Source organism: Nannospalax galili, unplaced genomic scaffold, assembly GCF_000622305.1.
Source record: "Nannospalax galili isolate Female #2095 unplaced genomic scaffold, S.galili_v1.0 scaffold362, whole genome shotgun sequence".
NCBI lineage: Eukaryota > Metazoa > Chordata > Mammalia > Rodentia > Spalacidae > Nannospalax > Nannospalax galili.
The window spans coordinates 1,280,619-1,308,338 of NW_008348785.1; the positions used below are offsets into that span (position 1 = coordinate 1,280,619).

At 46.7% G+C, this 27,720-nt stretch overlaps 2 protein-coding genes and 1 non-coding gene across 7 annotated transcripts in view; 2 read left to right on the forward strand and 1 right to left on the reverse strand.

The window, feature by feature from the left end:
* The first annotated feature begins 4,420 nt into the window (after positions 1-4,420).
* Mmp21 (matrix metallopeptidase 21) lies at positions 4,421-10,295 on the forward strand. Of its 2 annotated transcripts, XM_008846000.3 has the most exons (7): positions 4,421-4,882; positions 5,752-6,298; positions 7,200-7,339; positions 7,608-7,749; positions 8,625-8,882; positions 9,392-9,564; positions 9,751-10,295. In XM_008846000.3, the coding sequence occupies exons 1-7, from the start codon at positions 4,721-4,723 to the stop codon at positions 10,048-10,050; spliced, it is 1,722 nt and encodes a 573-aa protein (XP_008844222.1). In that variant the 5' UTR covers positions 4,421-4,720; the 3' UTR covers positions 10,051-10,295. The 2 variants fall into 2 exon arrangements, with proteins under 2 accessions (XP_008844222.1, XP_008844223.1); XM_008846001.3 differs by lacking the exon at positions 9,392-9,564.
* A 1,791-nt stretch (positions 10,296-12,086) lies between these two features.
* Positions 12,087-27,720, reverse strand: part of Edrf1 (erythroid differentiation regulatory factor 1) — a 41,128-nt gene continuing 25,494 nt past the window's right edge. The window contains exons 18-25 of one of the 4 annotated variants that reach the window (XM_017801327.2): positions 26,953-27,171; positions 24,851-25,074; positions 23,329-23,487; positions 23,017-23,166; positions 21,846-21,999; positions 18,401-18,516; positions 16,446-16,597; positions 12,087-12,675 (exon numbers count right to left, since the gene is read on the reverse strand). In XM_017801327.2, coding sequence (XP_017656816.1) covers positions 12,504-12,675; positions 16,446-16,597; positions 18,401-18,516; positions 21,846-21,999; positions 23,017-23,166; positions 23,329-23,487; positions 24,851-25,074; positions 26,953-27,171 — 1,346 coding nt within the window. In that variant the 3' untranslated portion in view covers positions 12,087-12,503. Of the gene's footprint in view, positions 15,501-16,445; positions 16,598-18,400; positions 18,517-21,845; positions 22,000-23,016; positions 23,167-23,328; positions 23,488-24,850; positions 25,075-26,952; positions 27,172-27,720 lie in introns of all 4 variants that reach the window. The other 3 variants (XM_008845999.3, XM_029569814.1, XM_008845997.3) reach the window with 3 other exon arrangements.
* Positions 19,900-20,031, forward strand: LOC115072495. Its single transcript, XR_003851553.1, has one exon. It is a non-coding gene; the product is annotated as a small nucleolar RNA SNORA3/SNORA45 family (small nucleolar RNA).

Consider the following 27,720-nt stretch of genomic DNA (forward strand, 5'->3'; position numbering starts at 1 on the left):
TAAAGGGTTGGCTCAGTGTCTCAGTGGGTAAAGGCCTTGCCACCAGCCAAACCTGATGACCTGAGTTCATTCCCTGGAATCCATATGGTGGAAGGAGAGAACTGACTCCGTTGTTCTCTGACCTATACAGACACACAGGCACAGACACAGACACACACACACACACACACACAATAAATTTATTTTAATCTTTCATTAAAAAGATGGGGCCTAGAGCTGGAGAAATGGCTCAGCGGTTAAGAGCATGAATTTCTCTTCCTGAGACCCTGCGTTCATTGGTCCCTAGCACCCATATCAGGCAGCTCACAACTGCCAGTAACCAGCTCCAGGGGATTCGATATCCTCTTCTGGCCTCCTGGATACTCCTGTACCCGTGTGTACACAGACAGACACATAGACATCATTCAGCAGGTAAGAAAATACATCTTAAAGAGATAGGACCGAACAAGAAGCCTTAGGTCATTGGGGTCTGCCTTTAGGAGACCCTTTAGAGAGACCCTGGCCTCTCTGGCTTCCTACTTCAAGATACAGCTCACACTCCTGAACACTCACCACTGCTCTTGGCCATGGGTTAACAGCTGATGGGAGTGGGACAGCTTACAAGAGCACCTGGGCTACTTGGACTTTCAGCCTCCACACTGGAAGCTGCTAACCCTTTCCTTGATAAGGTTCGCTTGCTTCCAATATTTCATTATCAATGAAAACAGATTCACACACATGGACAGAGATGGTACTGTGATGACTCCTGGTTTTCTGCCTAGAATTTCTGATTTGAAAGTCACATGTAGATTGTTAAATTTAAAATCCTTCCATTCTTGGGGCTGGAGAGCTGACTCAGCAGTTAGAGCACTGGCTGTTCTTGCAGAGGACCTGGGTTCAGTCTCCAGTACTCACATGGGGGCAAACAACCAGCTGTAGCTCTAGTTTCAAGGGATCTGAGATCCTCTTCTGGCCTCCATGGACATTACATGCCTGTGGTGCACTTACATGGAGGCAAAACACTCATACACATAAAATAAAGTTTAAGAAAAATTTAAAATTCTTCCATTCTCCAGGAACACTACTTACTCTGGGGGTTTCCTGCTCTTGGAGAACAAGTTCCAGCAGTCAGTGCCAAGGATGCTGACTGCACCTTCACAACCAGCCTCAGGTGCCCTCCTGAAACCACTGCACCCAAGGCCACAACAGGGATGTCTCACGGCTGGTTGGTTTAGTGTCCCCTCCTGGCAGATTATAATATCATCCCACTAAGAGAGGAATCGTGCCACAACAGACTCACACTGTAGGACCAACAATAGTGTGCACCAAGAAAGGAGCCTGTCCGTCTGCTGGGATGGCAGCAGCACCAGTTGGCCTTAAAAGTGTTTTTGTACCAGCAGGCTGGCTCAGTGGTTAAAGGTTCTTGCCATGCAAGACTGGGGACCTGAGTTCAATCCCTGGAACATGCAAAAAGGTGGAGAAGCGAACCCATCCTGTGACTCTGTCCTCTGACCGCTACACGCACACACACACACACACACACACACACACACACACACACGCGCACACGCACGTACATGAAAAAAGGTAGTTGGTTTCATTTCTGTACTTTGGGGGCAAACCTGTGAGGAAGAAGACACTAGGATTATGCACAATTAAAATTTGCATAGAATTTTCATAGGAAAACCTTGTTTCCTTTCATATTATACCACAGGAATAATTTTTTCCAACTCTATAAGCTCAGTTAACAGTTTCCCAGTCCCTCCCTTCTTAACTTTTCTTGCCATTATTTTCAAGGATGGAGGCTGCTGCCATGGATCTCTGAGTGGCCCAGGGATCGCAGCCACTGACAGTGCTGGAAGCTTCCCTATACCTGCTCCGACCTAAGGGCACAAGCTGTGCACCTGCCACCTTAAAGCAGGAGCACGTCCCTGACACAGGTAGAATCTGGGATGGCAGACACTGTCCTGCCCCTTGATCTTGCATAAGCCTCTACTGGACAGACTTCTAGTTGTAAAGGGACAGATACACCCTCACCTAAAGAAAACAAGAGCCAAAGAACTGGACAGAATCGTCAAAAGTGACCATCTTGGGGCTCTGGAAAAGGACAGGAGTCAGATGGTGAGAAGTATTTGTTGTAGGATACTTGAGGTCAAGAAGGCAGGTACAGGGGTGCTGGAGGAGGGAGAGGAACCAGCTGGAGAGTTTAAAAACAAAGTGGAAGAGACAAGGCGAAAGGGGGCACCACTGCTCCCTAGAGGTTGCTGGAGAGACAAACCCCACCGACAGGCAGGGGAGCAGGTTTCTCCTCTGCCCAGGAGAGGCTAGATTGGGGGATGGAGATTTACTGTCCTCTCTGCTGCAAACACCACACACATGGTCTTCCATCCCCAGTGCCAAAGGTACTGGCCACACAGGCCTTCAAGAGAGAGAGGGGGCGGGGCGTGGACACAGGTGGGGGACCTTTGCATGACCTTTGATGTGACAGTCCAAGCTCAGTTGTAGACTCATAGGGACCCAAGGGCTACCCTTCACTCCCTTAGGCTGTCCAGACACAAGAAGGAATCCCAGGAGAACCTGAACTTGCACTTACTTGCACTCCCCATACTTTGCCCCTCTCACCACGAGGGCCAGAGGCATCTGTGTAATCCATGGAACAGAGGAACAGAAAACACTTGTGGAGGAAACTGGGAGGTGAAGAGGCTAGAGAACAGAGCCTGTGGGGGCTGCAGTCATTCAAAGGAAGGACGGGGCAAGTGAGCTGATCCCTCCCCATGTCCCTCCAAGGCTCAGCAAACCAAGTGCAGGCACTGCTCACATGAGCAGTCAGGTCCACCCAGGACTGAGGTCCTCCTGAAGTCTGTGGGAGCCGCATGGGACAAAGAAAAAGATAAGAACTTGAGGAAGCTGATAAATGGGACCAGGCAGTGAGAGGCTGTAAGATGAGCCAGTGCATCATGAAGGACCACAGTAGTTGGAGGCACTGGCTGGCCAGCAACAAGCAGAATTGACAGGACACTTCAGGTCAGAGGGACAGTAGCAGTGGGAGGCCAGAACTGTGTGCTGAGCATGCCCAGACAGGATGCCACAGTCAGCCAGGATGAGGGAAGGAGAGCTTCAGAAGACCTCTGTGAGAACAGGTTAAAGATGAACCACTGGAGACTTTAGCCCTTGGAAGGCTGGACACGATGCAGCCACTGCCCAAGGCATGCAAGAGTGGGCACTTCTCTGAGTGGAGGTGAAGTGTGGGATGGCAAGAAGGCTGTCCTGCCCCTTGACCTTGCATAGCCTCTACTGGAAGGGGAAAGACCACCCTGGGGATGTGTCAGTAAGGGAGGCAAATGCTCGGGTCCTTAGGACTGACGGCTGGCCTGTTTTAGTCCAGGTTGTCCAGCTCCAAACCTCAGGCTCAACCCGATAAAGGCTGGTCTCGTGCTCATTTCACAGCATCAATCGAATGTGAGGGTAGCCAGCTCCATGCTTCTGAAGGACCCAGTCTGCTACCCAGATGCTCTGCATCACCAGGACTGAGGGAAGACACTGCAGGGAGTTGGGGTGAGGAGGGCTGAGGATGCAGGCCAGCAGGAGCTTAATCACATCTCTTTGGTCAGTCCCGTGATTACCTATGGCCCAGTAAGTCCACATTCTGGAAGCTGCCAGCTCTGGGTGGGCCTAGCAGAGAGAGCACTGTCTTGAAGACTCAAGACTCCTCTGTTAAGGGGAGCAGGATGCGGTGGGGTAGGCTGGAGTATATTCTAGTTTGTCCTAAAAAAAACCCCAAGGTGGTCTGTTGAACAGCGACACATATGTAAATCTACTTCTCTATGCATGCACACATACATGCGCGTGCCCAAACACACACCTGCAGTCCTGTTCACCACAGTGATTCCCCTCCCCCCACAGGAGTTCCTCTTCCTTCTCACTAGTTTTAAAATTCATTTTTCTACATTTATTAGACGTTTTATTTTGTGCAGGTGTGTATGCTCATGGAGCACAAAAGACAACACAGGGGAGTTGATTCTCTCCTTCCGTGTGAGTCCCAGGGGTCGAAAGGTTTGGCAGCAAGCACCTTTACCTGCTGAGCCAACTCACCAGCCCTAGACTATGTTTTTTAATTTTTTGAGACAGGGTCTCCCTGTAACCCCAATTGACCCGGAACTCATGATGTAGACCAGGCTGGTCTTGAATTGATAAATAGAGATCCATCTACCTCTGCCTCCCAAGTGCTGGGATTAAAGCCATGCACCACCATGCCTATTTTGACATTCTTTTTAATAAAGAAAAAGAACCAGCAAGGAAAGTAAAAAGGAGTCACAAACTAGCACACTCCAAGCCCCAGACCACCCAGAGGAAAGCAACAGACCCGAGCTAGAGCAAATCGAGGATCAGAGTTTTAAACTGCAGGCCCCATCCTGAGAGGCAGGTTGTTAGGTTTCTTACAGCAGCACAGGTGGACTTGGGCACGTTCACAGTTCATTTAAGCAAACTCAGCCCTGTGCAAGTCAAGAGTTTGCCACTTGTAATTCTGAGGCTGAGGGAAAAAGAGTTCTCACATCTGCAAGAAAGGTGGCCCTGGGGTCTTCAAAGGCTGCTTACCAGGGCCTGAGGAGCCGCCTCCTAGCAGGCACACTTCATGGCTGGGTGAGGAATGCTTGCTCCCCTATAAAAGTTCCCATGCCCTGTTCCTTGGGAGGGGTGACAGGGACGCAGGAAGGCAGGAGAACCAGAGTCCCAGTGGGCCATGCTTGCTGCCTCCGTCCTGCGTCTGACACTGCTGCTCTGCTGGCTGGCTGCCCTCCAGCCCACCCAGCCTGAAAGGCTCTTCCACAGCCGGGACCGTTCGGACCTGGAGCCATCCCCCCTGAGCCGGGCCAAGCCCATTGCTGACCTCCATGCTGCTCAGGTAAGGAGACCCACAGAGCAGCATCCCCTGCCTGCACACGCAATACACACGTCACACACATGCACTCAAGCACAGGCCAGAGCATGGCATGTAAAGCTGGGCTGTGGAGAGGCAGAGTCTGCAGGCTGCCATGGTTCACGCAGGAACGAGCCATGCTTCACCTGATGTGTACTGTTTGTGCAGAGCTGGGAATGAAATCTGGGGCCTCACACACGCTAGGCAAGGAACTCAACCTCCGAGTAGCTGCACTCCAGCTCCATCTGATGTTAACCCGAAACCTTGTGCATGTTTCTAGACTGATCGCCCCGTGCAGGCACAGAGCAGACATACATGTCAGACTTGTGGTGCTGTAGGGGACTGAGGACTGTGCCGACAGCATTCCTTAGCTGGCCCCCTGCCTGACTGGATGTACAGAGAAAGGACAAGTCCAGCAAAGATCCCTGGTGCAGGGAGTGGACTGGAGCGGGCCTCCTGCAGTCTAGCCATCACCAGGCACAAGCAGATGGGTACCCCAGAGGTGGAGGGCAGTGAGCAGGGGTGCTGTGCTGGACTGCATTTCCTGTGGATACCAAAGGACTACCCATTGTGGCCCTGCCTCCCCTTCCCCTATGTGAAGCTCGCCAGGCCCTCAGAACTAGCCTAGTCTGACTACAGGGTTCCAGCTCCCTTGGTAGGCCTCCCCACTGCCTCCCTCTCAACTCAGCCCAAAGTGACCTGCAACTGGTCCCTCTCACCTCTGGCATGGCTCCCTTTCTTCCAGTCCCCACTACCTGGCTTGTTCGATTCTGGCCCCAACAGTCCTTTTGGGGCACAGGAAAAACCTGGCAGGAGGCAGCTTAAGTGGACTTGAGTGCTTTTCTCCCCAACAGAGATTCCTGTCAAGATACGGCTGGTCAGAGGTGCCTTCAGTCTGGGGAACCAGCCCTCAAGGGTCAGCGGAGGCCCCTGTGGGTTCCACCCTAGCCCAAGCCATGCGCAGGTTCCAAAGAGCGAACAGCCTGCCTGCCAGTGGGAAGCTGGACTCGCCCACACTGGCAGCTATGAACAGGCCACGCTGTGGTGTCCCTGACACACGGCTGCCACCTCAGTCTGCCCTGTCAACCCCACCAGCCCCCATAATCCCTTACAGTCCACGACCCAGGAGCCGACCAAAGCGCTTTCTTCAAATGCTGCTGCCCAAGGCAGGTGGGCAGCATGAGGACGCCACAGACACTGGGACCAGCAGGGCCTTCTCCAAGAAGACCCTGACCTGGAGGCTGGTGGGAGAAGCCTACAGCAGCCAGCTCTCTGTAGATGAGCAGAGATACATCTTTAGACTGGCCTTCAGGATGTGGAGTGAGGTAACACCGCTGGACTTCCGGGAGGACCTCACTGCTCCTGGGGCCACTGTGGACATAAAACTGGGTTTTGGGAGAGGTAAGAAGGGTGCAGGCTTAGAACCCCTTCCTGTCTGCTCTCAGGCAGCCTCCAACTCTTCCAAGCCCCAACACCCAGTTTCATGCATAGGCCATCTGGGCCAGTTTCTCCTTGACCTCCTTGGTACCTACATAGTGCTGTGGTTCCAACTCCTACTGGGCTTCTTCTGAGATGATCCCCAAAGGAAGGGTGGTAGATTTTAGGTCTCTTTAGGTGCTAGTCTTAGTTATGGGCCTGACACCTTGCAGAGTCTAGGGTGATCATGGGGGACAAGGGTAGTCCCTTTGCTTCACTAGAGCAGATGGGCCCAGCGGGCACTGCCTTAGCTGTTGGAGTTTCCTTGCCTGGAGCACATTCCAGCTTATCACCCCACCAGTCTTGTAGAGAAACAGTGGGTATGGCCTACTAACTGCTGAGAGCTAGGCACAGGTCCACTCCCTCCGTGCTGCAACTGGACAAACGTCCTGACTTCCACAGCTGCACCTGGGACCTAGGTGCTCCCAGCCACCTTGCTGCTCCCACAGGGCTAACTTTAGCACGAGAGCACATAGGACATGTTTATAAAAATGTAAGAATGTGAGAGATGGAGACTTCCTCTCCTTGTGGTCTTCTCACCACAGGGACCCAGTCAATTGTCCCCTCCATCAGCACTGGTAGCCTTCCCTCTTGCCCTTACCACGCCCGCCCCCACTCCCCAGTACTTGGTATCCAGCCATTTCTAGTCTTTGCAGCTGCACTGTTCATAGACACAGCTGCTCAGTCTTTCCATGGAGGAATCCGTGCAGAGCTGGTCACTCACTGCACCAGCTCCTGGAGGCTGGGGTGCTGTCAAAGTGGACCATCAGGGGGGATTCGTGATGGGCACTCTCACTCACTGCCACCAACCCCCTCTCCACGTCAGGCCGACACTTGGGCTGTCCTCGGGTGTTTGATGGGAGTGGGCAGGAGTTTGCACATGCCTGGCGCCTGGGAGATATACACTTCGATGATGATGAGCACTTCACCCCTCTCTCCAGTGACACGGGTATCAGCCTTCTCAAAGTAAGTGGCTCTAGACTCTGCTGGGAAGGCCAAGGGCACAGCATGAGAGAAGTTCAAACCCCAGTGCTCTTCCTCGGCGTGTGCTCACCCTTCTAGGGTGTTTAGCTAAAGTCCGGTGATGGTTCTCCAGTGGTCACCCTGCTTTGCTTCTGAACAAGCTCAACTCTGCATGGGTCAGAGGCCAGCCCGCTACAATTTAGTGATTGGTCCAGTAGCACGGTAAGGCTCAGGTTCGACCCCACACCTGTGGTTTGTGTTCCCCTCCTAGGTGGCTGTCCACGAAATTGGCCATGTCCTCGGCTTGCCTCACACCTACAGGGTGGGGTCCATAATGCAACCAAACTATATTCCCCAGGATCCTGTGTTTGAGTTGGACTGGTCAGACAGAAAAGCAATTCAAAGGCTGTATGGTAAGACCCAACTAGGGTAGTCCTGTCCAGAGTGCCCCGAGGGCACTCAGGAGGCTAAAGTGGGAGGCTGATCCCCAAAGAGCACAAGTTGCACAGCTGAAGAGCTGTCCTCTGGTTCCACATGCAATGCTAAGGTGGTCGCAACAGACCACAGCTGGAGATGGTGCACAGTGCCCACTGCTGGTGACTCAGTCCCTTGTAGGCTTTCTCTCCTCCACTTACCTTACACACCGCTGATGAAAGAGAACAGAAAGGTTTTCTAGACACGTGGGGTTCTCAGGCCTTGACATCACAGAGCTGTGTGAACGTTTACTTGCAATTCTAGACAATGAACAGCTTCACCTTGCTGGACCCCAGAGCTTTCAATTGTTATGCCAAGGCACAGGTGGTTATTTAGTGCAAATGGTTAGTGACTTGGCATGGACGCCCAAGGCAAGGAAAGCTAACCTTTCTATTCCCAGGCCTCTCCCAGAGCCCAGCCCATTTCTGTTCTATGCATGCACCCCTGTTCTTGACACTTACGGGTCTATGAAGTCATTTATCTCCCCCAGAGGAAATACAAGTCGGGTGTGCATAGAACCAAACTTCTTTCCCCTCTTAAAATCAGATGGGCAATCAAAAGAGGCATCAGCCAGCTGCAATTAGGTGGCCACAGAACTGTTCCTGCTGGGTCCGGGAGTCCCGTGAGCAGCCTACTTCCTGCTTAGCGTTCTATGGTGTCCTGCCTTAAGGCCTTCCAACAGGAAGCCCTACCTATGCAGCTGTCTCCATTCCAGACAAGTCTGAATGCTGGCCTTTGCACTGAGTGGCTGGATTTTACAAGTGCTGGCCTTTGCACTGTGTGACGAGTGGCGGCATTTTTTTTCTTTCTCCAGGTTCATGTGAGGGGTCATTTGATACTGCCTTTGACTGGATTCACAAAGAGAAGAACCAATATGGAGAGGTGAGAGTGAGATTCAACACCTATTTCTTCCGCAACAGCTGGTATTGGCTCTATGAAAACCGCAACAACAGGACCCGCTACGGGGACCCTCTCCAAATTCTCACTGGCTGGCATGGAATCCCCCCACAAAACATAGATGCCTTTGTCCATGTCTGGTCACGGGGAAGAGACGAGCGCTACTTTTTTAAAGGTAATGATGCTTCAGGCGTTATTTCCCTTATGAAATAAATGCACTCAGGATGTTTCCAGCACTCAGCAGAGAATCCACTGGCTTGATTTCTGTCTGCTCTGGCGGGCACGGGCAGGTGTATCCTCTGGTCTACTAAAGATAATCTAAAAGTCACTAGATGAATAAACTAGGCACTTGAGGTGCCACCAACATGGAAAAGAAACATCTGTGGACTGTGAAAGATGAAAGTGGGGTTTCTCTGTGAAGAGGACACTAGTAATTTGTTCTGTCTTTGACTGAGGTCAGCAGGATGGTGTTCACAGGATTCTCTGTGAAGGGCAACTACACTCTGACTATAGCAGATGGGCAAGGAAAGTATTACTGGAGTCAAACTGAAGAGGACTCCAGGCCTGGGGAGATTGCTAAGAGAGCCTTGCTTTCTTCTAGTCACAATAGAGTCACGCAGGGCTATCTGGGGCCGACTGGGAGTGGCCCTTAAACCACACTGACAGCTTTTGGTTGGCTCTCAGGAAACCAATACTGGAGATATGACAGTGAGAAGGATCAGGCGTACATGGAAGACGAGCAGGGAAGAGGCTATCCCAAACTGATTTCGGAAGGCTTCCCTGGTGTTCCCAGCTCCCTGGACACTGCCTTTTACGAGCGAAGGCAGCAGCTGATTTACTTCTTCAAGGAGTCTCTCGTAAGTATGGCTTTTCTAAGTTCTTAGTTAAAAGATCTGTGTGGCAGATCATCCTCTGGAAAATTACTTGGAACTTAAGTATAAAGAAATCAGTGCAAAGTCGGACTTAATTATGATATTGCTATAAATTAACATGAAAATTAATGACCCTCAGAAGTTAGTCTTAATATCTAATTTACATCACAGGTATTTGCATTTGATGTGAACAGAAACCAAGTGCTTAATTCTTATCCAAAGAAGATGACCCAAGTTTTTCCAGCAATAATGCCACAAAACCATCCATTCAGAAACATAGACTCAGCTTACTACTCCTACGCACACAACTCCATTTTCTTTTTCAAAGGCAATGTGTACTGGAAAGTAGTTAGTGACAAGGACAGACGGCAGAGCTCTCGGCTGCCTTTCAATGGCTTATTTCCAAAAAAATCTATTTCAGAGAAGTGGTTTGATGTTTGTGATGTTCATATGTCTACATTGAACATGTGATGAGAACAGGAAAATCAAGACAGCACTAGGACTCAGGAACAACTTCTAAGAGAAAAAGTCTGAATTTTTTCAAAGATTTTCAGTAGCTAAAACAAACGTGGCTTCCTACGCTAAAACCAAATGGAAGAGCAGTACTTCAGCTTATCAGTCAATTTAAGGGCCAGTTACTCGGGGGAAAATCTCTTAAATACAACAAACGATTTTATTCCAAGGAATCTATTCTACTTTCCATAAACTCTGCTGAATCCCAACACTGCCACCAGGGGTCGGGGTCAGACCATCAAAGATGATGCTGCACTCTAAAGGCATAGGAATGACTTTACTGCCTAGGAAGGATCAGAGTTCAAATCCTATTTTAAGACACAGGTCACAATGCCATGTCTAACACTTGACAGAGAAACAAAGTTCCACAAATATGTCCAAATCTACTTTTCAGGGAGGAAGGCACATTCTGAGCTGAAGCCAGAGATCACTTGACAAACTGTGGGCCCGGCTTCATTTCCCAGTGTCCCGCACAGTGGTGGCCTCCAGCAGTCAGGTGTGCTGCTTCTCACACGGGCCTCACGGGAACTGGCCCTGAGAGTGTGGCTTTCCTGGCTCACTGTAATTGGCTGGGAGTTCTGACTGTTTATGCTGTGCAGGCCAGGCCACAGCAGGGCTCTGGAAACGAGCTGGGTAACCTTAATTTTCCTAACTCAGTCTATCTGGGATACACACTACCCCTTTACCTTCTACATCGCATGGCCTGTTAAATTCTCAGCGCACAGAAACCCCAACCCAATGCTGTGTGTAATGAGGACAAAATCTGGACAACGACGTGAACTGAGAGGTGCAGGAGCCTCAGTGCTCAGTGCTGTGATGTGCACTTCAGGAAGCTCTAATCTGAATCGGCAGCAGTGAATTACAACGCATTTTTAAAGGACAGTTTAATTCTCCTGCAGAAATTTTCATGTTATTGCTATGACAAGGGGAAATACCCTGAATTTCTATTTTCTTGCTTAAAACCAGTTTCCTCTTGACTGAAGGCTTTTGAACTGAGAAGGGCTAGGAGTTGAGATACACAATTCTAGTATCTCAACTCCAGCTCGTTTTGAGGGAAATCCTCTCTGAGTTCATTAACCCAGAGGCAACACACTCTGTGACAGCAGCAGGTTTAACCAGCAGAGGAAGAAAGTGCTGCTCTGTGTCGTGTGCTGCAGAGATAAGGAACAGTCCTGAGGAGAATCCAACTGCTACAACCAAAACTTTTCAGGGCTGCGATGATTGGCTTTTGTAAATAGATGCAAACCTGAGGACAATGTAAACTAAACAGTAAGTAACTAGACAAATGGCTAGAGAATTCTGCCAAGAAATGATGGATGCCAGCTCATGTTAGAGAAACCAGCTTACTCCAGACAACATGCCTGCAGAGGTGTGGCTGGTGTGGGAGGGACTGCTGGTCCCCATGGAGGGTCTGCATAGTGGCTGACACCTTAAGCCTGAAGGCTAGTTCACAACAGGTCACTGTTGTACAGGGCCCCAGACTATCATCCAACCCAAAAGAAGTCTACTTGACTTAAATGTTGCACTTTCTTGAAACCTCAGAATTAGAGCCTTATACACAGTAGGCTTTGAAGAAAGCAGAGAATGTATGCCTGCAAGTGGAGGAGAGCCACACGGCGGCAGCTTCCAACAAGCACAACGCTCCAGGGAGAATCTGATGGGTGACCAAATTTCAGTTTGAATGTTATGACTTATGAATAGTATAGCTGTGTTAATTACAACCAGATGTAACCACAGCACAACAGGAAGAATGCAAAGTGGAAAATACAAAGGAATTTTAAATAAATAATTTATTCAAAATAGTTTTCTTACCTTATTCATAGCTTCAAGTTTAAAATGAAAAGAGAGTAGTACCTATTCTTTATCAGTATCATAGAAACTCAAAGAAAGAGAATCCTCAGAACATGCATTAAATACAGAGAACTGCACAATCACTAGTCTTCAAAAAATCCTGCATTGTAGCTTTAAAGGGTATACTTTTTTGTGCAATTTAAAAGGAAGCACTAATGTACAGGGAGTTCCTGCAACCCATTTGAACCCGTAAAATCATCTGGATAAAAGTTCTCTTGACCAAAGTTACATTTTATCCAAAGTAATCTCATCTTCTACCCAATAGCTTAACACTTCAGAGCTATTTGAAAATGTCGTATTCACTGAACGTGTCAACGGTGACGTACTACGTACTTCCCAAGGAAGTAAGTGAGGGGAGCTTTCGGTCCATTCTGTTGTTCATCCTTCCAAGAAGCAGCCAAAGCACCTGTGTCCTCTGCTGCTACGGAAATGACGGTCTCCATTGTGGGCCCATTTAAATGGCATTTCCTCACTTTTTAATGTGGTGCAGCACCAAGTGGACAGAATGGCTCCAGGTTGGGAAGGCACTAGCAGCAAGTCTGTGGCTGCAACTCAGTAGGTCACTGAACACCACTGCCACCTGCTCCACTGCGCCCATGTGCGAGCTGCTGCAGCACACGGACGATGACACCAACTCTCTCCACAAGAGCTGTGCTTTTGTTGGCCGAGGCTCTCAAAAGCTGGGAGTAAATCTGTTTGTTGGTTCTGAGGATGGCATCTTCTTCAATGTTACTGCTGGTTAAAAACAGACAGGTGAAGGGCAGGAGAGGGCAGAAATGCACAGCCACTTTCAGAGCTGCTGGCACTGTCCATGCCTCTTCATGCCTAGCTTCTTACACTGGTAGTTCAGGGTGTAAGATGTTTACGTCAACATGCCAGTAAGGACCCAGGTATATACACAAGCTTGCCATAGACCAGAACTGCTCTTGGCAGTGAATCAAACAAAAACTCCCTGCCTTGTGGCAGGACCAAGAATGAGGGGCACTGGGAGAACACACTGACCACTATAAAACGGTGGCAGAGGATAGAGCACAAGTGGAGGCTGGTGAGGACACAGAGAAGCTGGGTAACAATTCCTCTACTCACATGAGCCTGGCCTAAATCCTCAGTGTATAGAGGCACACACACAAACCACCAGCCAGGCATGAGCTATAGAACACAATCCACCCACCCAGGACCTCACCCAGACTCCTGACTCAGCTTCCACAAAGTTCTCCCTTCCTCCATCTGTCCTCACCAGTGCCATGAAACTATCTCTCACAGGACTCCATCGGGGCACAGGGCTCTTTATCCCTCTTCTTTAAGGTCATTAGCTAACTTATCCTTTCCCCGTTTCACTCCACTAAATACTCAATGTGCACATTTCACTGAGAACAGTCCAAGAAGTCATTCTGTTCTCTGCACTGGGGGGAAAGCTTTATGACGCCTCAGACTTTGTTTTTCATAGTTTTTAAAATCTCAAATACCAAAGCCACCAAAATGTCAGACCTCACACTCTGCTTCAGCTGTAAACACTGAAATACAAGAGATCAATTCTTAATCCAAAGAGGAAATCAATCCTTGGGAACCTAATAATCAAAATTAGCATTTTGTATAATAGTGCAATACCATACACACACAATCTGAAAAATAAATTTTCAGTGAGAAAATTAAGTAACTCTTAGCTTTCTTAGCGTTCACTACAATTATATAGAAACCTAAGTAAATTTGATACTTTCAATTATTAAGCCCACTTCTTAATGTGTCTCAGGGTGAAGGGGAGAAACACTACACTTACTGCTTCCCTTCGTTAAGGTCACATTTTGACATCCCTCTACTCTCAAAGGGAATGCATTACTTCACAGGGAGATAACTAAGCCTGCAAAGGATGTTTTCCTCAGTAAGAACATTCTAGATGTTTTCATCTGCACATGAGTAAAAGAGAAGTCAGTCACGACTTAGTAACCAACACACTCTGCTTCAAAGGCTGCCACAGTATCATGCTTCTTTTGCTCGATAAACCTGAAAACACAAATTAGCTCACAGGGACTTTAGGTTACAACAGAGTATTAATAACCTGAACTGAAAGCAGACATTACTTAGGTCACACATAGTAGTACTGTGATTATAAAGCATATCAAAAGTCTAAAGCTATTATCTGTCAACCAGTTATTTAAACCACTGTTTTGTGAAAATCAACAGATTACGGTGCTTCTCACAGAATCATATGCACAATGCCATCTTGTGGACACATGTTAACTGCAGCTAGCAGTGAAGCCAGGAAAGCCACAAGTTCCTTCTCAACAGTGAGTGCTATGACACACACTACCTACTTTGCCTTCTGATTCTCCACAAAGATGCGTGTATGTGCTAAACTGTAATGAACACATTAGCACACCTTGCTGAGTGCCTGAAGGGCCCAAGGATCAACAACTAGACTGAATGAAATGCAGTGTCCCTGAGACTGAGACTTCCTTCAACTAAAACCTCTCCCTTAAGCTACTCAAAAGCAAGTAAGTCTAAGACTGAGGTACGCCCAAACTGCTAAGAACTCCTGACCAACTTGGTCCTCCTCTCCCAAACAGGCTAAAAATTACAAGGAGCATGTACACCGGAACATGGCTAACTCTGTGGGTGTGCAGAGACAGTCTCTCCAAGGTGCAGTATGAACGGAGAAGGCAAAGCTCCTTCCACAGACCAGCCTCACCCTAGTGCAAGGTACAGTCATCCCACCTTATTTTATCCCAGGGAGAGATTTTCTGATACTCACAAGTGGATGCTTGAAACTAGGTAAAACTGACCCCTATCTATACATACATGTGACAAAACTGTTTGTAAATCAGACACAGTACGTAATTAGCACTATCACAGACCTTACCAACCCTCAGCATTTTCTTCTTTATTGAGAACTTTCACCTTTTTCACTTAAAGTTGGCATATTCAAATTGCCAGCATCACCACACGCTTGTGATCTGGGGCCATTTTAAAGTGAAATAAGGGCTACACTGTATAGGGTGCTGATGCTGCAGGAGTGGCCTGATCACCAAGAAGGCTAAGTGACTGATGGGTAGAGTGTATATGGAAATGCTGGACAAAGCAGTGAGGCAGATCCTGGGTGACCAGCATGGATTTCAACATGCTACACAGAATGGCACACAAAATGTATACGGTTTATGTCTGGGATTTTCCATTTAATATTCCGGATTACAGTGGACCACAGCTAACTAAAACCTCAGAGAGTGAAACGGTTGTTACTGGCATCTACTTTATTGTTAGAACTTGGATGCTGTGATATATGGAAGACAGCCACGGCAACAAAAAATTCTCAACCAAAGCTCAAGTCAAGTTACAAAAATAAAGTCCAATGGACACCTGGCAGGTGAAAGGCAGACAAACCAAACCAGCCTCCAGTGTCCTAAGAGATGTCCAGATTTCAACAGCACCGGGCCAGACTGAGATGAAATGACAACAGCAGAACTCTTACAGGGGATTGTGAATGACCACAGTAACATGGTAAGAGACTGAAGACACGACGGAGACTGCGCAGATCAGACTGGTTGATTTCGGCAAGAAGGAATCTGCAGTGTTACAACTGTATTGTGTCACAGTGGTGGTGGCAAAAACTTGAATGCTGTATCGAAGCTCAGAGCAGTGAATTTCACTGTACATAAATTACAACAGGCCAAAAATGATCTGTACTCCAAGATTTTAAGTTCGGAGAATGTATAGAATAATGGATGTATCTGGATGAGTGATCTTTCATCTATTTTCAATGTTTTATAATATAGACTAAACTTGTTTTCTTAAAAAAATTTATCTTCATTTTATGTGTATGACTGTACCTCCTGCATGTATGTAAGTACACCCATGTTGTACAATGCCCATGGAGGTCCAAAGGTGGCATTGGATTCCCTGGAACTGGAGTTACAGATGGTTGTTAGCCACCATGTGAGGGCTGTGATTTGAACCTAGGTCTTCTACAAGAGCAGCCAGTGCTCTTAAGCACTAAGCATCTCTCCAGCCCGTACTTGCATTTTTTAAGGTTGTTATTTTATCTCGAGTGATGTACTTGATTTCCAATTAGTGACGCAAAAACACCAGCTCTGGTGAGAGTGTGCTGCGAGGTCATCAAGAGGACCCGGCACCGCTATGCTCACTCTTCCTTTCCTCCTCACTAGCGTCCCAGCTTCAGAGACTGACATCCACTCCCTAACTCTCAGGTGCAACTAGCCCTCAGAATCCACAGTATGGCCCAGACTTCATGCCATTTCTAGGCTACCTGTCTCTCTCGGGGAATACACACTATCAATTTGGTATTTACTCTGGGCGCAAATCTTTTAGATCTGTAATATGAAAATACGTCTCACCAACCAAGGATTAGTACTGAAAATTCTGGATTTCTACATAGAACAGGAAAAACAAAATACAAAACACGAAAACCCTACCTTTTCTTTCCATCAATAGTGATAACTCATAGGCAAGATATGAGCAAAGAAAATCCCATCGACAACCATGCAGTTTACCTTGATTTCTTTTTAGATGACGACAACAGTCTGATGGATTGCAGGAGAAGGAATGACAGACGAGATTCAAATATACTGAGGAGTTTGATGACTTCCTCTCGATTCAGATTAGGTGAAGAATCTGCAGCGGGAGCCGCCTCACCACCCTTGGGCTAGAGACACAAGCACAGTGTCACCACCTAAGCCGCCCAGCCCCACCACTTCCTATATGATGATGGTACTATGAAATCACCGACAGGAAACTGACCCCAGACCACACTGACAGACGCATAATAAAGTGCCCCACACCTAAATATTTATGTGGAAGAAGTGAATCCTGTATAAAATTTTCATGAGTTCTCAACACTGGTCACCACAGGAGCAACATGGAAAGGGGCACAGCTGGGACATGGCCTACCAGGCTGGAGAAGGGAGGGCAGAGTATGGGGGAGTTTTCAGCAATACAGAAAGCTGCAGAAATCTGGAATGCCAGAAATTATTCTTTCCTGTGAAGCTTGCTTAAGCCAAATACTCCCAGGAAATTTGGTGCAATTAAGAGAGTACAGGCTTTCTTCTTTTGTAAAAAACAAAAGCAAAATAAACCTCCAAATTAGAAAAAACAAAAATCAACAACCTCAAGAGGCTTTGTAACTTGCTAGTTGAGCTCCTTGGTAACTATGGTTTCATTAAAGATTATTCTAGAGGGGCATGGTGCTGCACAACTTTAATCCCAGTACTCGGGAGGCAGAAGCAGCAGGTGGATTTCTATGAATGAGACTGAGGCCATTCTGGTCTACATAGCGAGTTTCAAGTCAGATGGGGCTACAGGGAGACGTTGTCTCAAATAGCAGCAGCAGCAACAACAAAGCCCTTTCAAAATGTAAATGCTATGCCTGCAAATGAAGGCGATTTAATAATTTCATCACGCAAATATAACTGCTATGCTTTGGATGAACCTTCAAAAGCTCCCATGCTGGATGGAAGCTCATTTGCACTATGTGCTCATAAGCCAGCGGGGCCTTTAAGATATGGGCCTAGAGGCACCACTGGGCCCTACCCTTGCCAGTGGATTAATGTTGTCTCTGGAGAGTGGGTCAGGTAAGTGGTGTGAACTAAAGTTCCCAGAAAAGAAGAATCCACAACTGTGTTAATGACTCTACAAAGCTGAGAACTGCCATGGTTAAAGAGCTAAAAGCTGAAGTCAAATCATCCTGGGCTATCTCTAGTTCCCTATCGCCATTTATCATCCACTTCTGTTTGAACTAACATCTCCTGGTAACCATTAAGTAAACCCTTTAGGAACAGACTTACAGATGACTAGCTTCTACCAACCCAAAAGCCAAGAGTGTTGTCAGGAACCAGAGCTAGCAGAGATCTCCCCACTTTGCTGTAATCTGCCTGCATGATTTTCCCACCAACATATTTGGAATAGGCCTTGATTTATGATTTCTTTGTGCTATTACTATAAAATCTCACACAACGGTTAGCACATTGGAACAGTGGTTCCTAGGCTGTGGTCGTTGGTGTGGCTGCAGAATAAAGTACCCCTTAGTCCCTGAGGTGAGAGCTGTGCTTCTGCATCAACACTGGCTTAATTCTTACAGGAGCCAAGTTGTTCAAGAGGAGGCTACTTCATGTCTTGTCCCATTCTGCATGTGGCAGTTCCCTTTCCATATCACCATGCTGTCATGTGGCTAGAGGCCCTTTACCAGGGCAATGGTGCCATGCATTTGGACTTGTTAATCTGGATCACAATCTGGGACAAACATACTTCTTTACAACTTACTCAGTGTCCAGTACTTTGTTACAGCATAAAATGGACTAAATTTTAACAAATTATGATTAATGTGTTTCTATGCAAAGCATGTGTGTATACATACATAAAACATACACACATTCCTAAGTATATGCTATATGTCTACTACATACATACCATTTAGTATAAGACAAAAAAAACAGTAGTTTTCTTCACTTACCTGGTCACATTCCTCCATGAGCTCCTTCCGAATGAGCTGGAATGCATGCTCAGTTCTTACCATGATATCAAGTGCCCCAGATAATGTTTTTAACTTTCCAACATTGCTATTCTGACCTAAAGTATTAAACACAAAATGATCATTATTAAACTATACATCTAAAAACCAATCTACTGTTAATGTTACTGATTTTCAAATACCATAAAGGCAACTCATGACAATCTTAACAAAACCAAACCCAAAGAGTTTATTAATTTTCCTTTGAAAAACATACTAAATCTAGACAAAGCACTATTACAATAAAAATTTTAACTTCTAATACACGGTTATGCCAGGTGTAGTAGTGCATGCCTTTAATCCCAGCATTCAGAAGGTAGAGGCAGGTGGATTTCTGTGAGTTTGAGGTCAGCCTGGTCTACATAGCAAGTTCCAGGCTGGCTGGGGCTACAGGGAGACCCTGCCTCAAAAAAAAAAAGAATGCACAACTATATTGACATTGTTCCCTTGCTTCGCTGTTCAGCTCTTAGGCTGAGGACAGTCTTCTCGGAACAGGAGCAGTATCTGAAGTATTAGAGTAATGAACATCAACAAAGGGGAGTTTGTAGTTCAAAGGTCACTCCACTATCCATCAGCTGTGTCAAGTTGATCAAGTCACTTGACTATTTAACACTGGAGGTCCCACCATAAAGTAAGGGACTACCCTTCTGTTCAGAGTAGACAGATGTATCAAAAAGGAGAAAAGTATCAAACTTCTCTACAGTTTTCAGATACTACAAAGCACCTTAGCCCTGTTCTTTTTACACCCAGTATGTGTGTAGTGCAGTGCTGTGAAGCAAAGGGTTAGCCTCCAGATTTCTCCTCCACTCCTGAGATGATCTGTAAGCCCTGCAAATGATGTCTATGACCAAAGTGTCTGCCTGTCTGGGGCCTAGGGCCACACTGCACAATGTGATTGACAAGGGCTCTCTTGGCCCCAGGGTAACAGCTTGTCCTTTAGAGAAGCTGGAGGTTAAGTCAACCATGCAGCAGTAACCATGGCCATTATGACCAAATCTGAAGACAAACTGTGGACTCCACAGCTAAACTTCCTGAATGGCAGTCACTGGAGTAGATACACATCACTGCTCGAGTGGGCTGGGGTCAGCACCACCTATAACTCTGAGAGAAGCCAGGGGGACATCCCATCTAGAGTGCTCTGTCCAAGCACCTCTTCCCTTGGCTAATTTGCTGTACAGCCTTTTGCTGTAAGAACAGCTTTCACTGAATTCTGAGAGTCCTGGCAAACTACCAAACCCCAAAGATGGTGTCAGAGCCTTAAACTTGCAGTTGGTGTCAGAAATAAAAGGAGACATTGGAACTCCCCATCTGCTGACTGTTGGCTTCTTCCTTTACAGTAAAATCTAAAACTTTCCAAATAACTTTAAATTCAACAGACAAGATGTCAGGGTACATGTGACATCCAGGAGGCAAGCTGATTATGTATAGAACCGCCAATATAGCCTGAGGCTAGAGTCACATCCTGACATGATTACTTGTCCTGGTGTGCTAGAGTTCTCAAAGAGGATCTGCTGATCTTGGTTCACCAGTGGGGGCTGTCAGTGCCCCTATTGATGCCCTGATCAGAAACATATACTGCCTAAGGAGAAGAAGAAGAAGAACTGTCAATAGGGCAGGGAGCAGACAACAGACAGAGGAAGGTTCCCAAGAGTCCTACATACTATGGTACACAACAGGAAATACAGTGCCTTTAAAATATTTTACTATTTTTATGTGTGTGAGTGTACTGCCTGCATGTGCAGTATAAGTGCACCTGTGTCATGCAATGCCCAAAGGTGAGAAGAGGGCATCGGATCCCCTGGAACTGGAGATGGTTGTCAGCCACCATGTGGGTGCTGGGAATTGAACCCAGGTCCTCTGCAAGAACAGCCAGTGCTCTTAACCGCCGAGCCATCGCTCCAGCCCAAAATACAGTGTCATAAACTAAAGTATTACTAATATGGCTTATAAAACCCACAAATCTAGCTAATAAACCTTAACAATTTTCTGAGATATTCATAGTACTAAGATGGTTTTTTAAAATTTTTAACTACATTCATTTACTGTGTGTTGGGGGGGGTACATGCCATATGCATGCCATAGGATGCATCTGAAGGTCAAACAGCAACTTGTGGGTCCCCGGGATAGAATTCAGTTGGTCAGGCTCAGTGGCAAGCACCTTTACCCAGAGTCATCTGGCTCTAAAAATGCTTTTAAAAGGTGATTTAGCTGCTGGGCGTGGTAGTGCAGGCCTTTAATTCCAGCACTAGGGAGGCAGAGGCAGGCAGCTCTCTGCTGAGTTCAAGGCCAGCCTGGTCTACATAGTGAGTTCCAGGGCAGCTGGGGCTACAGGGAGAGCTTGTCTCAAAAAGACCAAAAAAAACCAAAAAGGTGATTAACTACACTGATCATCTTAGAAAACTGTCTCTTTTCTTTTATAAAAATGATACATACTAATCCTAAAGAATTAAAATTTGTTAGAAAATTCCATGATTTTTCTGTGAAATCAGATTACTCAGGGCTACCTAGAAAGGACTGCACTTATCTCAGAGCTTATCCCCTACATCTGCCATGCATTACCACTGGCAGTAATACAGAACTGTGACAAATGTTTCTAGACTTATAAGGTTCAAGTGGGTCCATGTGAAAATGACCTTATAGCTTCCAGAGTTCCTGCTCACAGCAAACTTGGAGTCTCTTCCATGCCTCCCAAGGAGGGCTGCATCTCATACATGCTAAGTCATGTATTTAAAACACAGGTTGAGCATCCCTCTCCCAAGCTGTCTAGGACTAGAAGCATCCAGACCTTTGAGTGTACAGATTTCACAGGCTAGTACTCCTAATCCCATTACCAGATATCTGGAACGCTCCAGATTCTACAACTTTAAGTACACTGAAGTTTAAATTTATAACATTAAAAAATGAGTTGGTATACTTCAAATAATAGTTTCTTTACTAGTACAAGAGATATTTCTCTAGAGACCTATGCAGGTGAGGGAAGCCAACGGGCAAGAGCTCCAGAGAGAACCCCAGAAAGCAGAGCACTCACTAACCTCTGCTGTATAGACGACAACGCAGCTCTCACTCCCCCGACCCCCACTTCCAACTCACAGCTCATTTCTAGTCCACCTACAACCCAAAGCTGCCAAGTGTCAGCTCCATATTGCACATACTGCTGCTTCTCACCCTCAAGCTTTTCATGCTGTTTAAATCTTTAAAGGCCCAAGTTCACTTCCCTGTTTCAGCATCGTGACTTCTCTTGGCTTCTACTGAGATTCCTAACTTCGGGCACATTAGCAAGATGGTATAGTATTTCGTACATCCAAAAGCGATGCACAGCTTGGCCTCCCTCTAAGACAATCCAACACAAGAGCTAGCACACACGTTCTGAGAAGTAAGCCGGACTTACTGGTCATCTGAAACTCCGCAAACGCTACTCTTTCTAACTGCACTCTAAGCAGTTCACAGGGAGCGTCTTTGAGAAGCTGAAACAGCTTTGCAGCTTTGCTGTAATGAAGGTCTGCCAGCACCCGGTGTTGCTTCCTCAGATGCTCATCCCCAACCTAGGAACAAAGGCAATGGTGATGACCCTAAGGCTGCGGCTTCCTTGTAACAGTGGAAGCCTTCCCACTTTGTTGCAGAGTGCTTTTTATTTCTCAAGTAAGTTCTATAAATTTACTAGATTAGAACAGCCGCTTAGTGCCTGCTGTGGAATGTCACAATAAAGCAGGAGGTGAGAGACAGGAGAATCACAAGTTCAGGTCAGCCTGGGGTACCAGCAAGTTCCAGGTCTGTCTGAGCTGCTTAGGGAGACCTTGCTTCAGAAACGCAAGGGAAAAAAAAAAAGTAAAACTGAGCTGAGAACATTGGGGGTTACATGCACCAATATGGCTGAATGTAAAAACATGTCTAGCGGAAGGTAGGGAACCACAGGACAGCAGAATGACTCCTATAAAACTCCTCAGGAAGCAAAAACCTCTTTTCAGTTCTAGACACAAAAGATCTAGACATTCAGGACTCTGTTAATCTGGGTACTGATGGCAACACATCAGTAGGGACACTCGGGGCTCTGCAGACCACACTTCGTTCCGAGCTCCAGACCATGCACACTGGGATTTCCTCTGGTCATTCTTTAAACTGTGATGTGATGGCGCACACCTTTAATCCCAGGACTCGGGAGGCAGAGGCAGGCAGATCTCTGTGAGATGTAGGCCAACCTGGTCTACAGAGCAAGTTCCAGGCCAGCTGTGCCCGTCCTGCACCACTACTTCCATATTCTCCTGTGCACACTCCATTTTACAATAATGGGAGAAGTGCATTTAAAATATATGCAGAACTATACTGCAGAAAGCCTAACTACATCTGGGAAAAACAAAAGTAACATACTCAGGAAAATATGATTTCCACACTAAGACCCAATCAATACAGGTGCAGGTAGGAAGGGAAAAGCATTTAGATACAAGTTTTTCTAAAGTAGCCATATTAGCAAATAGAAAGAGATGGCATTTAAACTATACATGAAAGTTTTAAAAAGGGGGAGAGAACACTTTCAAATAGAATTTACTTCGGGATGAGCACACCTGATTCCTCAGACAGCTATGGTACATGGAAGCCAGCCTGTGGTGGATGGTGGCAGCGCGGTACTGACAAAGGGGCTGCCGAGCAGACACGGAGTCAATGTCGCAGTGCTTCAGGGACTTCATCATGGCCTCACTGACTTCTTTTTCAATCTGTTTTCCAAAGGGGGAGAAAAAATTAACAAGCTTATAATATTGACTGAAGATTTCACAGCATTTAAATACTGCTCGCTAAAGAAAAGAGGAAGGAGGGTGCTTGCTATCAAGTGAAGGAGCAGTGCTGAGGACTTGTCCGTAATCCAGTGACCTCATTACCTGCTCCTGAGCTTTTCTGGACAATGGAGCATAATCTTGTTGTAGAGTTGCCATGGTGAAGTAAGTAGTGGACAGTTCCCAGTTCACTGAATCCCAAACAACTGGGTGTATGTCTCGAGTGCCCAATGACCTCAGCGCTTTCAAATAGTAATCTACAGCCTGCAGGGAGGTAAAGTGTAAATGTGTGACTCAGTTTAAACATATGCTAGGTCTGTAGTAAAATTATACATGCTTCAAAATCACTTGGACATCAATTCTGGGAGAATTTACAAAAGGATAATATCACGAAGAAAGGAAAATAAATGAAAATATTTTAGTAAAGAACACCTCCGGAGCAGACTGAACGCCCTCCGTAGAGTGTCCTCAGTGCAGTTGTCTGACTCGGGCTGAGGCACCTGGATGCATTTTTTCTTTTTCATTTAGAATAAACATTACTTTATGTAACTAGTAAACTATAAAAGATGAGAATTATTTTACTGTAAAAAGCAGGTCCTTCTGCCTTCAAACGCCGTTGTATTCACAGTGAATACAGATAGCAGCACCTTCCACAATTCCACCACCAGAGGGTCCCTCTGCCTCCCAAGTGCTGTAATTAAAGGTGTGTGCCACCACGCCTGAATACTGACTTTGTGTACAAGTTTCAGAAAGAAAAGCAAAAACAAGGTCACTTTTTTTCAAAATGTACTACGCCACGAACAGAATATTCTGCAGGAATGTAAAGTGTAAAAACGGGCAATCACCCAAACACTCATTCCTTTTTTCAAACATTACTTTTTTTGGTTTTTTTTTTTTTTTTTTTTTTTTTTTTTTTTTTGGTCTTTTTGAGACAGAGTCTCCCTGTAGCCCCAGCTGTCCTGGAACTCACTGTGTAGACCAGGCTGGCCTTGAACTCAGAGATCTGCCTGCCTCTGCTGGGATTAAAGGCATGCGCCACCACACCCGGCTCTTAAACATTACTTTTACTTGCTTACTTTGCATATGTCCTCACTCGTGTACCATGGCACACGTGGAAGTCAGAGGACAAGATACAGGAGCCAGTTCTCTCTTGCCACCACATGAGTTCTGGGGACTGAACCCGGGTCTTCAGGCTGAGCATCTCTCCCCAGCAACATGTTTTAAGATTCTTACTGCTTCACATCTTAAGTGGGCCTTAACCTCCAACCTGTCACAGGTGCTCTCATCATGCCCCCTAGATTGCGGTCTGCCTCCCTTTCACCTTCTGATGTGTTTACGCCCTTCCCCTGCATCTACTGGGCCTTCCAGTTCCAGTTTCATTTCCCCGCGTCACTCTCTAAGCCACAGAACACTTGCTCTTGCCACACCAGCATAATTTACTGAGCCATCTTTTCCTAACAGCTCCATGTGCCGTCCCCAGCACTGACATCTTCCTGTTCTTATGGGCTACTACTATGCCATCACCATGGTGTAACCATTTTTGGTTTTATTTAGTGAAGCAAAGGCCACGTTTACACAGATGACAAGAGTAAGTGGATAAGGCCCAAAATAAAGGCAAACATGTTACCTTGTTGTAATACAAGCCCTCTTCTGGTGAGAATTCACGTTTAAATTCATCCTCCGCACCACAGTGTGCCTGTGCACAGATCCTCATGAGTCTTCCCGTGTTGCACAGCAGAAGGGCAGCATTTGTAGCATCATCAATCGACTCAAAGTTGTGAATTCCCTTTTCAAAACAAGAAAAGCTTTTTTTCCACAATTGTTGCTCTGCGGCAGACACAGATTTGCTCACTTCACAAAGAAAGAAAGAAAACAATTGCATAAGCAGACATCAGTGAACCACTATCTGAAGTGATGACAAGGAGTGCGGCAGTCGGAACTGGGGAAAGCCACCACCTGGGCTCAACTGCATGTCCCTCACAACTCATTCTGCGGAAATGCTAATCCCACTCACTTCCTGACCACGTGACTGTACTGAGGACCAGGTCTTTAAAGAGGTAATTGAAGATAAACGTGGTCATCAAGAGTGAGGACTGGGATCCCTGGAGGAAGGGGAACATACGCAGAGGAACGCAGGTGAGGACACTGTGAGGGGCCTTAGCTTTTAAGGGAAGAAGCACAGAGCAATTCTAGCAAACTACAAAAGATGAGAATTATTTTACTGTAAAGGCAAGTCCTTGACCTTGGACTTCCAGGCTTCAAAACTGTAAGACAATACCTTTCTGTTTTTATGTTATGCTACCATCAGTGGTACTGCAGCCCCAGCAGGCCAATACGTTTAACCACAACCCTTTTCTCAAGACTGGCTGAGACTAACAGCAGCAAAGGTGCCTAAGCAAAGCGTTATACTGTAAAGAGTCAAACACCATGGTCCGTGGGGTTAAGAGGCTGCAGTTCAGGTTCTCTCCAGTTCTCCTGGGCTGTGACTGAAACTCTACAAGTCCTCAAACACTCAGGGTTTCCACCCATCCCAAAGGTCAAGCATAGTTCACAACTCTACAGGAGCTGAAGTGTGTTCAGTTTACCTACCCTCAGTTCCAGCTCAGCCCCATCCCTTCTCAGGAACCCAGCCTTTGTGCTGACATCCCCTCCAGTGGCTCCAGCTACCACCCTTATGGAATGCTCCTCAATCTGGGGGGGAGGGCACCAGCTCTAACGGATCTCCGCATATTACTAATCAACTAGTAAACCAGGCCCTTCCACATCCATGTTCCAAATGTGTCTCAAACCAAAATCAAGCAGCCTGAGCCACCACCCACTGCTTCCTGAACTCCCATGTGGCCTCCTCCTGCTGCTCAGGACCTCCCCATGGCTCCTTCTGTGCACTGCCTGCTCAGTCTCCAGAGCATTCCTTTACTCACATTTGCATGTTGAGGTCAGGGAGGGCCTGCCTGCTCAACTACACTGTCTTCCCCAAAGCCTTCCAAATACGTGATAACCTTAAGACACAGCTTCCCCATTCTCCTACTATACTGCATATACCCTTACGTACATTTCCCAGAGACCTGCATTTGTATTGGATTTTCCAAGTGGAAGGGGTACCAATTACATACCCCACATAAAGCATGGTACGCGGTACGTGGTACATGGCTGGCTGCCCAAGCTGTTTCTGAATTAGCCAGACAATTAGAAAAGTCAGGGGGGCCAAGCATGGTGGTACACGCCTTTAATCCCAGCACTAGGGAAGCAGAGACAGGTGGATCTTTGTGAGCTGGAGGCCAGCCTGGTCCACATGAGTTCTAGGCCAGCTGGGGCAACAGGGAGACCCTCTCAAAAACACATTTAAAAAAAAAGTCAGGCCGGGCGTGGTGGTGCTCGCCTTTAATCCCAGCACTCGGGAGGCAGAGGCAGGTGGATCTCTGGGAGTTTGAGGCCAGCCTGGTCTCCATAGCGAATCCAGGCCAGCTAGGGCTACAGGGAGACCCTGTCTCAAAAAGAATCCCCCTCTAAAAAAAGTCAGGATGGATGATACTGAAATGAGGAATCCCAAGGGGAAATAATGCTTTTATTTGTCCCCTAATTTAACAATGGCAGAGTCTCTAACAGAGCATCTTGTGATAACGTCTCATCAGGTGCCACGGCTCTTTGCTTCACCCTTAACAATCGGGACCATTCCCTACTGCACCAGGGAGTAAGGGGGGGAGGGGAGAGGACGGAGGAGACACTCACCTGCTCTCTCACCCTGCAATGCGGCAGCCTGATTCATGTAGAACACCCCGATTTCATTTCTAACGTTCCCCATTCTCTTCAACACTTGGACATAGTGCTCTGGGTTCTGACTTTTTAAGTCACTAAATTGCAAGATTTCATTAGCAGCCTCGTAGCATTTACAACTGACTGAAAGTTGGCTTTCTAAGTCTGTAGACAAATCAGTTGCCCATGCAAACCCTTAAAAGGAAAAGAAAAAAAAAGAAGTATCGATACAAGTCATAGTTGCCCTTCCGTCTTGGTAGCTAATGACACTGACACTTAAAGTCCAAGCAATAGGAAGTACAGTACCACAAACAGTGATGCAACCAACATAAGAAATTCACATGGCAGAGCAAAGAAGTCTTTATTGAATGAAATTGTACTTTCCTGGAATATTCATGCTCAAAGAAAGGAATAGTTTCCTGTCTACAAATACCAAACTACCACTTGGATTTTTTCCAGGTTACTTGTACAGACCTAAAGGTGTACAAAACATGGTAAGCAGTTTGTTTTGGTAATTAATGGGACTAGGTTCTGAAATACAGTATTAATGCTAAGTTTAAGTCACTGAAGAGGCTGCTGGTTAAGTCCTCAAAGACCTATGGACACATCTAATAGGACTGGAGTCAACTTAGGCACCAGAGCCAACACGTGAGGGAAAGGCAGCATTCCTGTCGTAGGACTCTTAATACCTGGGACTGTCACTCACAAAGAAGTATTTCGACAGAAAGAAAACACTGAGGAGCT

Bases quoted from the DNA above. Each gene is read 5' to 3' on its own strand.
- Mmp21 (XM_008846000.3), top strand. From the start codon at position 4,721: ATGCTTGCTGCCTCCGTCCTGCGTCTGACACTGCTGCTCTGCTGGCTG. The intron at 7,750-8,624 runs GTAAGACCCAAC...TTCTTTCTCCAG, and splicing joins AGCAATTCAAAGGCTGTATG to GTTCATGTGAGGGGTCATTT. The intron at 8,883-9,391 runs GTAATGATGCTT...GTTGGCTCTCAG, and splicing joins CGAGCGCTACTTTTTTAAAG to GAAACCAATACTGGAGATAT.